The 18,382-nt window shown below is 40.2% G+C and overlaps 1 protein-coding gene across 8 annotated transcripts in view; it reads left to right on the top strand.

Annotated features, from left to right (window-relative positions):
* The window catches only part of TRIM37 (tripartite motif containing 37), a 151,438-nt gene that overhangs the window by 117,286 nt on the left and 15,770 nt on the right, over window positions 1-18,382 (top strand). For all 8 annotated transcript variants that reach the window (XM_027518464.1, XM_027518462.1, XM_027518465.1 and 5 more), the window contains 3 exons: window positions 5,692-5,820; window positions 6,333-6,522; window positions 8,642-8,760. In XM_027518464.1, coding sequence (XP_027374265.1) covers window positions 5,692-5,820; window positions 6,333-6,522; window positions 8,642-8,760 — 438 coding nt within the window. The remainder of the gene's footprint in view (window positions 1-5,691; window positions 5,821-6,332; window positions 6,523-8,641; window positions 8,761-18,382) is intronic.

The raw sequence follows: 18,382 nt of genomic DNA, 5'->3' as shown, positions 1-18,382 counted from the left end.
TATAGTCATATCATCAGCAAAAGTCATAGCTTATCCACTCCTTTCCTGCTTATTTACTTTTCATATTGTATTGTCTAGGCTGGGATCTTGGAATGATGTTAACTAATAGCAGTTACAGAATTTTTGTAATGTTTTAAACTCTATTTAAGAATTCCTTAGTTTTTATCTCATTAAGTTCAAATTTTGCTATATGTTTCAAAAGGTAGTTTTTATAGAGTTGAAAAAGATACCCTTTTCCTAACCGCAGTAATGGTTAACATTTACGAAGTGTTTATTATTTAACGGATACTATTCTAAGTAGTCTAAGTCACATGTATTAACTCATTTAATCCCAACAATAACTCTGTGAGGCAAGTTAATTTTATCCCCACTTTACAGAAAAAGAAACTGAGGCACAGGGCATTAAAGGTTCCTGGAGTTTCACAGTGGTAAGTGCAGAGCCAAGAATTTGAACCTTAGAACCTGTGACTTCCACCATTTCACCCAGTACTTCTTTTCCTATTGTGAATGATAAATGTGTGCCATAGCAGTAAACCAAAGGCTGTTACAGCCTTCAAGCCACTACACCTTCCTGAGGGAACTCAGAATGGGAGAGTCTTAAAGGAACTGTGAATGAGAAAGAACAGGATACTGACCCTAGCTTGCTGAGTGAAGTGAAAGTGAAAGTTGCTCAGCTGTGTCCGACTCTTTGCAACCCCATGGACTATACAGTCCATGGAATTCTTCAGGCCAGAATACTGGAGTGGGTAGCCTATCCCTTCTCCAGTGGATCTTCCTGACCCAGGAATCGAACCAGGGTCTCCTGCATTGCAGGTGGATTCTTTACCAACTGAGCTATCAGGAAGCCCTTAGATTGGTGAAGTGCATATTAAAGGAATGATTTCAGTGAGCTCAGACTCTTGCATCTTCCCATATGTAGAAAAGTGCTGAATTCATTAACTTGGGATATCTTGTGTTTTTTTAATTAACTGTTATCTTTTGATGTTCCAGTTACCTGATGTTTGTTGCAAAAACCCTTACATTTTTCCTCCCTTGACTTCAGAGTAGTCCCTCAGAAGTCCTCAGAAACTCCGCCAAATAAAACATAATTCTCAACTTTTAGGTTGTACTTTTTTTTTCTGTCAACACTACTTACTAAGAGTTTTTCTAAGTCAAGAAGTTGTATAGAATGATATCAAATGCTTGTTGTCATCTGTCAAAATAATCATATTTTGCCCTTTTACTTTGTGAACACAGAGAATGATGTCATTTAATACTGACCATTCCTGGAATTCTAGAATGAGTCTGTCTACTTGGTTGTGGTTTGTAATCTTTTAGTACACGGTTGACTCTGAGCAGCATGGGTTTGCACTGTATGGTCCTCCTATCCACAGATTACTTTCAGTAAATCCACAGTTGGTTGAGTCTTTGGATGCTGAATTACTGATAAGGAGGACTGACTATGAAGTTATGCCCTCCTTCTTGCACATGTGGGATCTTAGTTCTTCAACCAGGGATCAAACCTGTGCTCCCTGCAGTGGAAATGTGGAATCTTAACCACTGGGCCACCAGGAAGTCCCAGCTAATTCTTAGGATTCTTGAATATGTAGTAAATCAGTAAAATAGAGCTATACTTTCATTATTCTTTCATTAACATATTTTAGTTGTGATTTTATGCCAATCTCGTAGAATAAATTCAGAAGCCTTTGTTCTTTTCTATGCTGAGAAATTATTTTAACATGACATCTGTTTGTTAAAAGTGTAATGAAATTCATCTATAAAACTATTGAGTAATTCTTCGGGGAATAAAACTTTTAACAGCCTTTTTCATTTCTGTGTGTTTACTGGTGTCCTCATATTTCTTTTGCTTCTTATATCAATTTTCATAATTAATTTTCCTAGCAAATTCATTTTATTAGATAAATGTATTGGCATAAAGTCATTTACTCTGTTCCTTTAAATTTTAAAAACTCCCTCTGCATATGGGATGTTAACTTTTTGTTATATCATTGCTTATTTGTGTTTTCTTATTTTTTTCCCTTGACTTGCTTAGAAGCTTGTCCATTTTATTCATCTCTTTAGAGACCTAATTCTTAGATTTATTTCATCTTACTGTTGTTGCTCAGTCAGTCAGTCGTGTCTGAGTCTTTGTGACCCCATGGACTGTAGAATGCCAGGCTTCCCTGTCCTTCACCATCTCCCGGAGCTTGCTCAAACTCATATCCATCGAGTTGGTGATGCCATCTAACCATCTCGTCCTCTCTCATCCCCTTCTTCTCCTGCCTTCAATCTTTCCCAGCATCAGGGCCTTTTCCAGTGAGTCAGTTCTTCGCATCAGGTGGCCAAAGTATTGGAGCTTCAGCTTTGGCATCAGTCCTTCCAATGAATATCAGAATTGATTTCCTTTAGGATTGACTGATTGGATCTCCTTGCAGTCCGAGGGACTCTCAAGAGTCTTCTCCAACACCACAGATCAAAAGCATCAATTTTTTGGCACTCAGCCTTCTTTATGATCCAACTCTCAGGTCCAGACATGACTTCTGGAAAAACCCCATTACTGTGACTAGACGGACCTTAGTCGGAAAAGTAATGTTTCTGCTTTTTAATATGCTCTCTAGGTTGGTCATAACTTTGTTCCAAGGAGCAAATGTCTTTTAATTTCATGGCTGCAGTCACCATCTGCAGTGATTTTGGAGCCCAGGAAAATAAAGTCTGTCACTGTTTCCGTTGTTTCCCCACCTACTTGCCAGGAAGTGATGAGATCAGATGCCATGATCTTAGTGATTTGAATGTTGAGTTTTAAGCCAACTTTTTCACTCTCCTCTTTGACTTTCAGCAAGAGGCTCTTTAGTTCCTCTTCGCTTTCTGCCATAAGAGTGGTGTCTGTCTTTTTATTATGTTAATTCCTGCCTTCACTTCTGTTAATGCATCTCTTCATTTTCTTTCCTTAACCAGTAGTACATGTTTACTTTGCAGTGAAGAAATTGGTCATAATTTTTTCTCACAGCATGTTTTTTTTTCCCCCCAAAATGTACAGTTCATCAGTTTTTTATTACAGGGTTTTGTGACATTCACCATTATCCAAGTCTAGGACATTTTTATCATTCCTCTTATTATTGAACTTAGGTTTGGCTGCTCACTGCTTAAAAGCCAATAATTTGAGAAGCAAATGTCAGTAGAAAGAAAAGATGGCTTTAATCAGGAAAGCCAGCAGTTTGAGGAATTGGTAGACTTGTGTCCAAAGCCCAAGCCCAAGGCATGTGCTCAGCTGTGACAGTTTTTTTAAAGGGAAAAATGTGGGTGTTGGGAGGAGAATCTCAGTGAATTGAGGCAAGAGGTTGGGTTCTGCATCGTTCTGACAGCATGCAGATTGGGTGCCTCTCCCTTCAGATTTATCAGTTATCTTGCCCAAGTGATCAAGGATTGCTTGGGGGCGCCATTGGAAGTAGCTTGCTTTAGTTGCTCAGTTGACTCTTTGCTACCCCATGGACTATAGCCCGCCAGGCTCCTCTGTCCATGAGGATTCTCCAGGTAGGAATACTGCCCTTGCCCTCCTCCAGGGATTGGAAGTAGAGAGCTAGTCAGTTTTTTCAACTGCTTAATTCTTCATTCTTCTTTTTATCTAAGAAAAGAATCAGCAAGGCAAGGTGTGCATTCAGGAGAGGAAGAGTCAGAAGTTGGATTAAATTGCCTCATGATCTCATTCCTATAATTAGGTTCTTTGAAGGTTAGAGGACAATAGATGGGCAGACAGGAAAGGGGCAAAGAGCTGCATTTACTCTCCCCGTAAACTCCATACTCAGGAACCCTTACTTCCCATCTTCCCCTTCCCCTTATATCCTGGTAATTGCTTATCTATTTTGTCTGTATGGATTTGCTTCTTCTGGACTTTTCATATAAATGGAGTCACACAACATCAAGTCTTTTGTATCTGACTTCTCTGACTTAGCATAATATTTTCAAGGGCCATCCATGTTGTAACATGTCTTTTTTCATTTTGTTTTAAGGCTGAATGATACCTCATTGTTTGTGGGTACCACTTTTTGTTTGATCTACTCTTCAGTTGATGAGGACTTTGATTTTTTATTTCTATTTTTTTGGCTGTAATAAATTATGATGCTGTGACTATTCATGTATGTTTTTTTGTGTGAATCTATGTTTTTATTCACCTTAAGTATATGCTTAGGAATGGAATTGCTGGATTATATGAGAACTAAGTTTAATTTTTTGAGGCATGGCCTTACTGTTTTGTGGGCTTTTCTGATGACTCAGTGGTAAAGAATCCTCCTGCAACACAGGAGACTCGGGTTTGATCCCTGGGTTGGGAAGATCGCCTGGAGGAAGAAATGGCAACCCACTCCAGTATTCTTGCCTGGGAAATCCCATGGACAAAGGACCCTGGTGGGCTATAGGATCGCAAGTAGTCAGATATGACTGAGCACGGCACAGCAGGAGCATACAGTTTTCACAGCAGCTGCACCATTTTACATTCTTCCGCCGCGTATAAAGATTCCAGTCTCACCGTATTCTTAGCAGCGCTTGTTTTTGTCCATCTTTTTTCCCTTTGTCCAGCTGGATTATCTTGGTTTCCTTGTCAGAAATTAATTATATTAATTTTTGACCATAAATATAAGGTTTTTTTTCTGAACTCTGAATTCTGTTCCATTGATGTTTTTTTTTTTTCCTTTACCACAGTATTGAATACTGTAGTTTTACAGCAGAGTTGTGAAATCCTACAAGTGAGTCCTCAATTCAAGATTGCTTTGAAGTATTCTGAATCTTTTTCATTTTTCTATGAATTTTAGGATCAGCTTGTCAATATTCACAACATCAACAATGAAAAGACAGCTGAAATTTTTATAGGGATTGTGTTGAATCTGTGTTGTAGACCAAGTTTGGGAATAATGCTGTGTTAGCAGTATTGAGTCTTGCAGTTAATGAACACAGTATTTTCCCTCTTTTCTTTATTTCAACAATGTGTGATAGTTTTCCGTGTTCGGGTCTTACATTTCTTTGTTAAAATTTTCCCTAAGTATTTTATTCTATTTGATGCTGTTAATGGAATTGTTTTCTTAATTTTGTTCTCAGATTATTTACTGCTGTGTAAAAAGTCAGTTGGTTATTGATCTTATATCCTGCTACCTTATTGAACCTGTTCATTACCTTTTAATGCATCTCTCCTGCTTTCTTATTTCTTTTTATTATTTTTCCATCTTCTTGAGTCTATGCATGTTTGGTCCTTTCGTTTCAGGTTTGGTTTTTTTTTTTTTTAATTTTATACATTTTCCTCTAATTACTATTTTAGCCACAGACATCTTAGTGTATTATAATTGTGGTTTATTTCTAATTCAGCATTGATTTATTTTTAACCCAATAATGTTTTATAGTTTCCAAGTGTTTTGGTGGTTATTGTTTTGTTCTTGGTACTTGGTTTAATTGAATTGAGATTGGAGTTTGTGTCTGGTATGATTTTTCTTTTGGAGTTCACTGATAATTTTCTACTTTTGTAAGAACACAAGCAATGAAATAGGAATGTTTTTGGCATAAAACCCCAAATAAACCAATTGGGACCAGAGTGTTCTGTTTATTTTTGGACACAGTAGATGGGAATTCCTTCCATATATGGTAAGATAAAACCTTTCTCTGGTTGCCTAGGTAGTAAGTTTTGTGCCATTTTATCATAATCAGAAATGTTTTAAAATGTCTTTGCAGCCACAAATAAGAAGAGTCATTCACCCAAGCCCGCTCGGTCCAGTGTAGCAGGTAGTCTGTCTCTTCGAAGAGCAATAGACTCTGGGGAAAATAGCCGTTCAAAGGGGGACTGTCAGACTCTAGCTGAAGGTGAGTTTGGAGAGTTCAAAATGTAATTTTGGTAGATAGATGTCTGTTGAAACTGACCTTATGGTATAGCTGCTTTAAAGGCACCAAATGCTGGAACTCAGGTTGAAAACCCCTTGATCGCGTGACAGAACAGACCATCAGTAAGAAAGTGCGACCGTCAGGCTTCATGTTCTGGACTCCTGAGATTTAAATACCTGGCATCAAAAAGTTGTTTTTGAGTTCTCCTGCAGTTTAAAAATGTACATATAATGAGATCTCCTGAGTGGAAACTGCAGTGTGGGACACCAGGGTTTGATCCCTGGGTTGGGAAGATCCCCTGGAGAAAGAAATGGCAATCCACTCCAGTACTCTTGCCTGGAGAATCCCATGGACAGAGGATCCTGGTGGGCTACAGTCAGTGGGGTCGCAAATTGTCAGACACAACTTAGCGACTAACATAACCATAAGTGGAAACCAGAGAGAGAACCTTTTTTGTTTGCCTTCCTTCTGAATATACCCTTCCTTTTTTGTAGTCTCCCCGGGAAGCTCTCAGTCTGGGAGCAGGCACAGTTCTCCCCGAGCCTTGACCCATGTCAGTATCAGTGACATTCTGCCGAAATCTGAAGATCGGCAGTGTCAAGCTTTGGATTCAGATGCTGTCGTGGTTGCAGTTTTCAATGGCGTACCTGTTGTTGAAAAAAGAAGAAAAATGGTCACCTTGGGGTAAATGAAGTTCTTTTGTTTATATAATAGAATAATAGCTAGTAGCTTTGGTTGGCACTTATCTACAATGTAATAAACAAAATAAATTTCTACTTTGTTAATTTTTTAGCAGATTATTTGTTTATTGTATTAAAAAGGAACTTTTAAAGTATCAGAGACCTTCCTTTTTTCTTTAACTGAATGAGATAGTAGCAGAAGTTCAGTTTGGGTAAGTTAGAGCTCATTTTCACTGAAGTTAGGATAATAATGTATCCTTGTGTGATCCTTGTGTGGGGTTTTGAGTCAGCTTTTTTCCCCATCTGTCCCAGGCTTTTCAAACTCCTTTGTGCTGGACTTTATTGTGGCCCATAGGTCTTTATAGGAATTTTGTGTGGAACAGAGACCTTCTGGCAATTTAATTTTACCACTGCTTTTCTGCTTTCATCTCATCCTTTTTTCCTTTTATGAAAGTACCCTCAAAATACATAGTTGGAATTTCCTGAAAAGGTTTATATACATGGTCATTAGTACCTTTATTTCTCTCCCAGGAAACATGAACTCAAATCCCAGTCACATCAGTTAAACTTCCATCAGCCTAAGAGAGTGAATGTGGGGTGTATTGTCTGTGAATATGCAGATGAGCCTTTAATATCCATCTGCTCATCTATTTTATGGCTGTTAAATATCATTTCTAATTTTAAACAATGGAATAGTTTTACCTTGGAGACTTTGAAAAGAACTTTGAATTAAATTTAGAGAAAGATTAATATCCCTTAAATTTACTTTATTTCATCGAGTTTTTAGATCTGAATAATTACCAAATCTAAAAGGACAACTGGTGGCTTTGCTTTCTGCTTTGGCTCAGGTTTAAGCAGGGAAATGTGACAATCACTGGAGATTGTCTTGTCCTTCCCATTTCCTAGTCTGGTTTTACACAGGTTCCTTTTAAGATGAAAGCTGTAACTAGCTTTTATATTTTGTTACAGAGGTTTATATCTGCCTTTAGTCATAAAGATTAAATGTGTACGAATGTATAGTTTTTGTAGACTGTAAAATCCTTTATAATCGTGTAAAGCTCATAGCCGTAACCCCCCTCATTTTATGGTTAATTATACTGCCAGCCTGGCTCATGTGATGTTTTCTAGCTTGTGTCTTTTTTTCCTTGCCTGATTTAAGGTAGCATAAGCAAAAATTTTAAATACTAATAATAAATGGTTCAAAATGGAAGTTAAAAAAAGAATATTAAGTTTCCCCATCTTTCTCCCATCTGCTTTGTTTTCCAGCCCCCTGCCCACACACATTCCTGCTGTTCTTAATTTTTTATATATGCTGTGTCTTCTCAGTTTTCATGCATATTTAAATAACTATGGCCGTATAGTTTTTTTTCCTAATAAAACTGGTACACCTTATTTTCTCATTCAGTATACCTTAAAAGTCTTTCCATATTGGTGAGAACATGTTACTATTAGTATTTTATTTATTTTTAAATGAAGGATAATTGCTTTATAGTATTGTGTTGGTTTCTACCAAGCATCAACATAAATCAGCCATAGGTTTACCCATGCCCCCTCCCACTACACCATCCCTCCCACCTCTCTCCCCATCCCATCCACCTAGGTTGTTACTGAGCCTGTTTGAGTTCCCCGAGTCATACAGATTCCCCTTGGCTGTCTCTTGTATGTGGTTATGTTTGTTTCCATGTTACTTCCTCCATCATCCCACCCTTTCCCTCCTCCCCTGCCAGCCATGTCCATAAGTCTGTTCTCTATGTCTGTGTTGGTAAGGACATATTATTAAGGACTTCCATTTCTATTTATTTTTAGGAATTCTTGAGATAATTGTAGATTCACATGCAATTACAAGAAAGGATAGAGAGAGCCTGTGTACCTTACATTGTTTCCCCTAATGATAACATTTTGCAAAATGCTGATATATTGTCTCAGCCAGGATATTGACATTGATGCAAGCTACCACTTTATAACCTTTCATTGTAAGTGAATCTTTTAAAAGTAAAATTTGAAATTTAGTATTAAACCCCGATGCTCCATACCCTATTAGTTTGCTCAGAAGGAAGGAAATCTAGATTATCATATCACTGACAGGTTATACCAAAATATAAGGTCATTTCTCCCTCTTTGAGGACTAATGCTACAGGAAGTCGTCTGGAAGGAATGCAAATGACTGATTCGGAAAATAACTCGGAAACTGGGGAGCTACAGCCTGTTCTACCTGAAGGAGCTTCTGCTGCCCCAGAGGACGGTAAGGCATGAAAAAGTCATAACTGGCGGGAAGCGGAATACTCGTCTCTTTGGTGCTGGTGCGGAGTGGTTGGTTTAATGAAACAGTTACTGAGGTGTTACCTACTATTTGACATGCTTCATCTGAAAATAGCATTCATTGTGCCACTGAGTTTGATTCACTAGGGCATTAATTACAGGGGAAGGCAAAGTAGTTGACTACATAAAAGGATATATCTTACTAGAAGGGGCAGTTTCGAGGGGAATATCTGCAGATACTTTGTTTGCTCATTCATGAAATGTGTTATGCTACCTACATGAGGAGGCATTGAAGTTTTTCTAGATATGAAAGATGACATTGGATATATTCTGTGTCTTATGGGAAAAACATGCTTTGTCTTTTTAAGTCAGTCTTGGTAAATGTTTGTAGGTTGCTTTGCTCTTTTAGAAGAATTGCAAACTTTAAGCACCTGAAAAATGCTTTATTGACTTCTGCTCTGCCAGTTCATTCTCAGTTACATTTCTAATATTTGTCTACAACTTCTTCCAGATTCATTATTCTTTATCTTAAAGCATAGAAGACTTTGTAATTTTGAGTTAACAGATGGTGCTTGCAACAAGGCTGTGTGCGTTGCCCTTGCTTGTCCTTTATATGTGAGCAGAAAAGCATGTCAACTTTATTAATGATATTTGACATTGGAATTTTTTTCATTTCTCTGTGAAACTGCCATGTACAACCTCTGCATTCATTTGAATTTCAATGATTGATGAATTGTAGCTCAAAGCATGTGATGAAAGGTGCCGGCATCTACCTCTGACTGCCCTGTGAGAGGGAGTGTGGGTGTTAGCATTTTCAAGTTTTTCAGCTTTAAAGAACACTAATCATTTTGTCTTCTATCTTGGTGCTCCTGTGGTAGGCAGCATTATTTCAGTAGAAGAGATTAAATAGAAAGGATTTTTAGAGTGAAGTGTTGATTTGAAAACAATAGGAAAAATATATTATGTTGATCTTTATAGAAAGGACCTATAGTGATTTGCCAGTAGGGATTAGCTAGTTTCCATGTGTTTATACATACTGGTTATAAATTGTGATGACTTAAATTGTTAACAGAATATGCTTTAATTATAGGCTTCTGTTTATGCAGCATTTGTGAAATGCTTCTAATTTGTCTGGCATTGTTTTGATGCTGGTGATAAAGTAATTCCTGAACCTACTGCTGAGTTCACGGTTTCTCTGCCTTGATGCCATTGACATTTTGAGATAGGTGATTCTTTGTATTCGGGGCCTGCCATTTGCCTGTAGTCTCTTTAGCAGTTTTCTTGGCTTTTAACCACTAGGTGCCAGTAGTACCTCCCCTAAATTCCAGCAGCCAAACAAGGTCTCCAGACATTGCCACTGTCCCCTGGGAGGCAGAATCTTCCCCAGTTGAGAACCACTGATTGAGGTGAAAACTTGAACCAGGGGTGACAGTTTTAAGAATCACTTGCCAGAGTGGGTTATACTTATACATGGGAGTGGGTTATAGTTACACATCCCGCATCTCAGGGGTGCTGGGTATGTGGTGGTGGAGGGGAGCAGAGAGAGTAGTTGAAAACCCCCGGTCAGGTGTTGAGAGACTAGTTAACGGCCAATTATAGTATGGAACGATCAGTGCCACAATAGCATATATAGGGACTCAGCTAATACGTGGGCTTCCCTCGTGGCTCAGTGGTAAGAAATCCACCTGCAAGTGCGGGAGATGCGGGTTCAGTTGCTGGATTGGGAAGATCCCCTGGAGAAGGAAATAGCAACCCACTCCAGTATTCTTGCCTGGAAAATCCCATGGAAATAGGAGCCTTGGGGGCTGCAGTCTATGAAGTCGAAAGAGTCAGACACGACTTAGCAACTAAACAACAACTAACAGGTATGTAATAATAAAAACAATAGATAGTATTTCCAAGCCCTCATGGGGATGTCAGTGCAAACCTACATGGTGGTTACTTTTATTATCTTGATCTTACAGGTGACTAGGCTGAGGCCTAACGATGTAACTTACCTTACTTAGTCACAGAGCCAGTGCTCTTAACTGTCACCTCTCTACTAGTCTTTGGAAAGATCATCCTTAGGGATGAGTATGAATTAGTATGAGTTAGGTGAAGACTGGTGAAAGATGAAACCAGACCAGAGTGGAGGCAGAGGTCAGATCATGAAGAGTTACACTGTGTGTCTAGCTAGAATCTGGACTTTGTCTTTTGAATGGGATCTAAGCAAGAAGTGAGATAATAAAATTATGTTTTAAAATTCCTACTCTGGTTGTGCTGGAGACTGGGAATGGGGTGTGGAATTTGGGACAGAAAGACTGGTAAGAAGCCTGTTAAGTGAAACTCAGTGAGAGATGACTTGCACTTTTAAATTTCAGCCTTCATCTCATAATTTCACATTTCTCAATTTTTCTATATAAATAGCTAGCCAGCCCCAAAAAACCCCATAAGTTTTGACATTAGCTTCATTTCATTTCTTTTTTAAAGGTGATTGTTAACAGCCTATCCTAAACTGGAGCAAGTCATTTGCTTGGCCACATTTAGAATCGCCTATGCACTTTCATCCTGGTGGCTCAGAAGTAGAGAATCCACCTGCAGTGCAGGAGGTACAGGATTCGGGTTTGATCCCTGGGGTGGGAAGATTCCCTCAGAGAAGGAAATGGCAACCCACTCCAGTATTCTTGCCTGGAAAAAATTCCACGGACAGAGGAGCCTGTCGGTTACAGTCCGTCGTCAAAAAAGAGTCAGACACACCTGAGCGACTGGGAACACATGCACTTTCAGGTCCCTGAAGCTGAGATTCAGTGCTGTCAGTGCCACTCAGGAACTCACTCTTCTTATGTAAGGAGGGTTGCGGTGATGCAGAGCACCTAGAACTCAATAAGAAAAGTTGCTGTAAACATGCAAATCAGTAGTGCCAAGAAAAGCTACCATTGCAGGTTGCTGGTGAACAGTTCATTTACCACTGGAGTCCCAGGCTAGGCGGTGAGGAGACTGGAGGAGGGGATTAGGCAGACTGAAGGAGCTCTGTGCCTTTTGGATTTTGCTTTATGAGAGAAGAATGGGGCCTTCCTTACTGCGGTGGGTATTATTCTGTCAGCAGCAGGAGCCAGTTTTCAAGAAACCTTTATTTTTCACACCAGTAAGCCTTGGTGAAAAGTTGAGTGAGGTAGTCTTGTGTCTGTGCTTAGGAAAAACAGGGCTCTTTGTTCTTGAGCAGAATGCCTAGAAGAACATTCTCTGTGCCGCGTCACTGTAAATTGGTGTCTCTCTCCTCCTCTTTCTCCTCCCTACTGCCAAGCTGTTTGAAGAAACTTTAAATAAGGCATTCTTTTTGTTACTAGCTGGGAATTTGGGACAGCTAAAGCAGTCTTTTAAATGTTACTGAGGGTCAATAAAACGTGACATTTCTTAGACATGACAGTCATCAACAGGCCTTTTCCTTTCTAACTGGGATCATATGGGACAACCTTGTATAATCTCCTGGTTAATGCCCACGTTCCAAGTCTTGTCCCTCCCAGTTGATACCCTACAGAAGTCTATAGGTAGACCAGTTTCTTCTCATGTAAGTTGCAAAACCCCAGTGTAACTTGCTTCCTACGGTATAAGCAGTAGGAAGATTTACTGTCTTGTATTAACAGGAAGTCTCACCTAACTCTGGTCGGACAGTATCAAGGCTGGAAAATTTAGCTGTTTAATGTCATCAGAGCTTCCCTGGTGGCTTAGATGGTAAAGAATCTGCCTGCAATGTGGGAGACCTCGGTTTGATCCATGGGTCGGGAAGATCTCCTAGAGAAGGGAATGGCAACTCACTCCAGTATTCTTGCCTGGGAAATCCCATGGACAGGGGAACCTGATGAGCTATAGCCCATGGGGTCACAAAGAGTCTTTTACTCACTTTCAGTGAGAGTCTGTGTCATCAAGAACCTGTTTTCTCCAACCACCTCCATTCCCCTTTCTTTTGCTCTGCAATTCTAAGCAAGTTAACTTTGCTCCCCTCAGGATGGCAAGGTGGTTGCTGCAGTTCCAAACTTCATACGGAATCAGAATAATGTTCTGGGTTTAGTGGAACATTATATCATTTTATATGTCTCTATTTATCAATAAGGAGAACCTTTCTTAGAGTTCATCTGATTAGTCACTAGCCAAAGGAAAGGAAACTTGACCAAATCTAAACATTTGTGATTCCCCTCCCTGATCCACTCTACCTGGACACACGAAGCTTTGACTAGATGGACCTTTGTCAGTAAAGTAATTTGTCTCTGCTTTTTAATATGCTGTCTACATTGGTCATAGCTTTTCTTCAAAGGAACAAGTGTCTTTTAATTTCATGGCTGCAGTCACCATCTGCAGTGATTTTGGAGCCCCCCAAAATAAAGTCTGTCACTGTTTCCACTGATTCCCCATCTATTTGCCATGAAGTGATGGGACCGGATGCCATGATCTTAGTTTTCTGAATGTTGAGTTTTAAGCCAATTTTTTTGCTCTCCTCTTTCATTTCATCAAGAGGCTCTTTAGTTCTTCTTCACTTTCTGCCATAAGGGTGGTGTCACCTGCATATCTGAGGTTATTGATATTTCTCCCAGCAGTTTTGATTCCAGCTTGTGCTTCATCCAGCCCAGCGTTTCTCATGATTTACTCTGCATATAAATTAAATTAGCAGGGTGACAATATACAGCCTTGATGTACTCCTTTTCCTAATTGGAACCAGTCTGTTGTTCCATGTCTGGTTTTAACTGTTGCTTCCTGACCTGCATACAGGTTTCTCAGGAGACAGGTAACGTGATCTGGTATTCCCATTTCTTTAAGAATTTTCCAGTTTGTTGTGATCCACACATTTAATGGTATCTTAAAATGATTATCATTGACAGCCAGTTGTGTGAAAACTTGTTGACACCTTCTGGTAGGAGTAAGAAAAGTCCTGTATTCAAATTTCTTAGAGTTGGTGAAATCTCACTAGTTTGCTTTACCCTTTAATGCAGTTGATACACACTGTAACATATGGGGCAAAGCATGTAGCAGTAGGTGGTGATCTGCTGCTTGACAATAGCTGCTTTCATTTATTTGACCTTATGTTGCGTGTACTTGCTCTCACTGCCATCAGGCAGTGGTTGTACAGGACCCAGGACCTGTGACCTAGAGGTCAAGAGACCAGTTTGGTTTTCTCATTTACAGAACTAGGGAACTTCCAATCTTAGGACTTGATAAAAGACCAAAAAGTATTTTCATGCAGGAATTCCTTTCCAACATTTCTTGGGAAATGCATGTTTTTCTGAATCCTGAGAAAAATGAGTCAAGAAATAAAAAAACTGAAAAAGTTATTCTTATTCTCCTGTTAGAGTTAATCTTTAACAGTCAACACAGCATCATGGGGACTTTTCTGGGGTCCAGTGGTTAAGATTCCATGCTTCCATTGCAGGGGGCGTGGGTTCAGTCCCTCGGCAGGAAACTAAGATCCCACACGCTGTGCGGGATTGAGATTAAACTAGAAAACAGCAGCAGCAGCACAGAAACATACGACTGTTCTGGAAGAATCCTCTTATGGCAAGTTGAACATATAAACTGGAAATGCTGATACCTAGAATCAAAGCTTAATGAGATCATAGGAGCACCTTGCAAAGAAGCAGTTGCAGTCAGGTCTGTCCTGGCTATAGCTGTTGCCATTTTGTGTGTTCATGGCCCTGCCTGCTGCTGTGTAAATATTAATGAGTCTGTCCTATCTTATCCTATACCACAGGGGTCCCCAACTTGTTACGAATAGGACTGCACAGCAGGAAGTGAGCAACAGGCAGACATACCCCCATCCCACATCCGTCCATCTGTGAAAAAGTAGTCCCTGCTGCCAAAAAGGTTGGGGCCTACTGCTGTACAGGGATCCTTTGTGTGTGCTCCAGGAAATAGGAAGTTTCGGAAGCAAAGTGTTCTCATATTGGCATTTTTGACATGTGATTCCACGTAGTGCTCTAAACCTTGCTGAGAGTTTAAGTGTGACGTTTTCAACTATTACCTAATAACGTTCACAGAATGTTCCAGTATTTGAATATTTAGTGTCGGCTACAGTTTTTGTAAATACTACAAACTAACCAAAAATTTCAAAAGATATGTAATAAAGAATTTGAAAACTATTTTAAGTATTTAAAGAATAGCTTAAGATTTTGGGAATTCCTGAGGATTCCAATTCCTCGTTTGTGAATCCTGGAGGTTAATATGTCTCGGAATTCAGAAACACTGGTACCAAGAGGTCAGATTTGTGCTTGGAGTTTCACTGTGCTGTGCTTAGTCGCCTAATTGTGTCCGACTCTTTGCGACCCCATGGACTGTAGCCTGCCAGGCTCCTCTGTCCATGGAGATTCTCCCAGGCGAGAATACTAGAGTGGGTTGCCATGCCCTCCTCCAGGGAATCTTCCCAACATAGGTATCAAACCCAGGTCTCCCTCATTGCAAGAGGATTCTTTACCCTCTGAGCCACCAGGAAGGCCCAAGAATACATTGTTGTCGTACTAGTCACTTAGTCATGGCCGACTCTTTGTGACCCTGTGGACTGTAGCCCGCCAGGCTCCTCTGTCCATGGGATTCTCCAGGGAAGAATACTGGAGCGGGTTGCCCTCCCTTCTCCAGGGGATCTTCCCAACCCAGGGATTGAACCTGGGTCTCCTGGACTGCAGGCACATTCTGACCCCTTGGAAGCCACTAGAATACACTTGCTTGTCGGTTTTAGAGTTTCGGCAACATTTCTGTGAAGGGCCACAAGGTGGAGGTAGTGCTTCACGCAAGGAGCTGGTTTGGGCTCTAAACAGTCTTGCTCTTGAGAATGTGGATTGGACCCCTGGGAAGGGAAGATTCCCCGGAGAAGGAAATGGCAACCCACTCCAGCATTCTTTCCTGGGAAATCCCATGGACAGAGGAGCCTCCTGGGCTGCAGGTCTTGGGATCTCAAAGAGTCAGTCACGACTGAGTGCACATGTACTTGGCTCTTTAAAGCAGGAAGGTTTTTTCCTTTGCTGAGAAAGGAGATTTTAGAAACATCCAGCCTGTATCTTCAAAATGTTTAAGGGAGAAGTAATACTATACAAACTCTTCTTAAAAACAGAAGAAGAGGAATTCACCGGTAAAGCCATATGGGGCTACAGTTTTCTTTGGTGATAATTTTTTTAAACTACCAAGTTTCATTTCTTTTAATGCTTAACATACCTATTCGGGTTATCTGTTTTTACCTGAATGAATTTTGGCAGTTTGTGTCTGTCAAAGGATTTGTCCATTTCATCAGTGTTCTTGACTCCATGAACATAAAATTTTTTATACTGTTCCCTTATTATCCTTTTAATGTCTGTAGATTCTGTAGTGATGTTCCCTTTTATCTCTGATATTGCTGATTTTGTTTGCTCTTTTTTACCTTAGTCTGCCTGAAAGCTTTTGAGTCTTATTGGTTTGTTTTTGCCATGCAGCATGTGGCACGATCTTAGTTCTCTGACCAGGGACAGAACCCACATCTCCTGTGGTTGAAGCATGGGGTCTTGACCACTGGACCACCAGGGAGGGAACTATTCCCTTTTTATCCTCCTGTTTGTTAACCTCTGTTTTATAATGCTCATTTCATTGTTCTTTAACACTGATTAATTTCCTCTTTCACTCATGCTATTAATTCATCTATTAATAGTTTAATTTTAACAACAATGTGTTAGTAATTCTTTGAAAATCTATCTTTTCCCACAGAGAAACACAGAATCACGTGGTCTCTTTCCTGTTATTCTATGAAAATGTGTGGCCCTGCCCTTGTGGCATCTGTGTGCCTGCTGACTCACTTTAGGCAGGCTGTCTGCCTTGTTTGTAAAGTTTGGTTGGAACATGTCTTTTTGAGACTTTTACCACCCTTTGTAGAAAATTTGAGTATTCATTTTTTTTTCCTCCTGTGATAGTAATTGTGACCTGGATTGTGGAAGTTTTCCTACCACAGAGGTCTTTTAAATGTTTCAGAAGTGTTCATGAGTGTTTTTTAGATCTGCTTCTGTTAGATAATTTCAACATGATTTCTGTTATCTCAGCACTGATATTTGTTGCTTATCTTTACCTGGTTTTTCACGTGCTGAAATAATTTTGGAATGATTTCTGGATATTTTCTTAAAAAATAATTTTATTTACTTTTTGGCTGTGCTGGATCTTCACTGCTGCATGGGCTTTGCTCCAGTTTGGTGAGCGGAGGCCACTCTGCTTGTGGTGCTCGGGCTTCTCACAGCGGCGGCTTCTCTTGTTGAGGAGCACGGCTCTCGGGCCCGCGGGCTGCAGTAGTTGAGGTTCCTGGGCTCTAGAGCTCAGGCTCAGTGGCTGTGGCACCCTGTGAGATCTGCCAGACCAGGGAGGGAACCCGTGTCTCCCGCCTTGGCAGGCGGATTCTCCACCCCGAGCCACCAGGGAAGCCCCCGAGACATTTTTCATATGATTTGTGTGAGACCCTGGGCCTCTTTTAAATCTGTCAGTTTGTTGCTACTTCAGGTTCTTATCTACACCAGTAGACGTGATTACAGAGTCCTCAAGTAGCTACTTCATGCGCGTTCTGTCAAGGTTCTGTAACTTCCTTCAGTGGAGAAGATGGGGTGGAATGTGTACATTGCTTCATCTTACCTAGAATCTTCCCTCCAGAGGATTTTACATTTGCTTTATTCAAAAACACTAGCTCCTGACCAATTTTTATGTTCCTTTCCTGAGATTTGAACTGAAACCGTAAATCCCAAACCTAAATTAGGCACACTGCCCTTTGTTTGAATTCTGAGGTGAACTGACCACAGAAACCAGACAAAATTCCCTGCTGTCTTCCTGTGACAGTAGACATATTTAATTACTCTTTCAGTGAGAGTTTTAGTTTTATGCTTGGAGTGCAGATTTAGCCTCAGTTTCATCTCCCTTTCTGTGGTGGATCCAGTGTTTTTTTGCCTATTCCGAACAGAGGATTTGATTCCCTGGTGACTCAGACGGTAAAGTGTCTGCCTGCAATGCAGGAGACCCGGGTTCAATCCCTGGGTCAGGAAGATCCCCTGGAGAGGGAAATAGCAACCCACTCTAGTGTTCTTGCCTGGAAGAAGTCTATTAGGAGAAGCCTAATAGACTACAGTCGCTGAAGTAGCAGAAAGTTGGTCACAACTGAGTGACTTCACTTTCAACAGAGGATTACAGATTTTCTGGGACTTCCTGGTGGTCCAGTGGTTAAGACTCTGTACTTACACCGCAGGGGGCGTGGGTTCCATCCCGCACACAGTAGAGCTGCGAAAACAAACACCTTTCACAGCAGGCTCTCTGGGGTGACATCATCTACCCCACTATTTTCCTTATCCTTTTTTCTGCTGTACCATGGATTTCCCTTTTTTCTTTTAAATATAGCTGTTCATTAAAACTTCAAGATTTTATTTTATCTAGCATTTATAAGGGTTTATAGCAGAAAGATTTTTCAGATTTTCTTGATCTCTGTCTTGTGGAACTAGAAAAATCCTATAGAACTTGTCTTTTAAAACCAACTCATGCACGAAAACAAAATCGGAGGCCCACATGGGATAGTAACTCACTTATTGCTAAGATTACTGGAATTTGGTGTGCACACGTGTAGATATAAGTGTAAATGTATGTTTGTGTTT

The sequence above is a fragment of the Bos indicus x Bos taurus genome, chromosome 19 (genome assembly GCF_003369695.1).
Source record: "Bos indicus x Bos taurus breed Angus x Brahman F1 hybrid chromosome 19, Bos_hybrid_MaternalHap_v2.0, whole genome shotgun sequence".
Taxonomy (NCBI): domain Eukaryota; kingdom Metazoa; phylum Chordata; class Mammalia; order Artiodactyla; family Bovidae; genus Bos; species Bos indicus x Bos taurus.
Note: the sequence above shows the minus strand (reverse complement) of the source record. Positions and strands in the feature narration are given on the sequence as shown.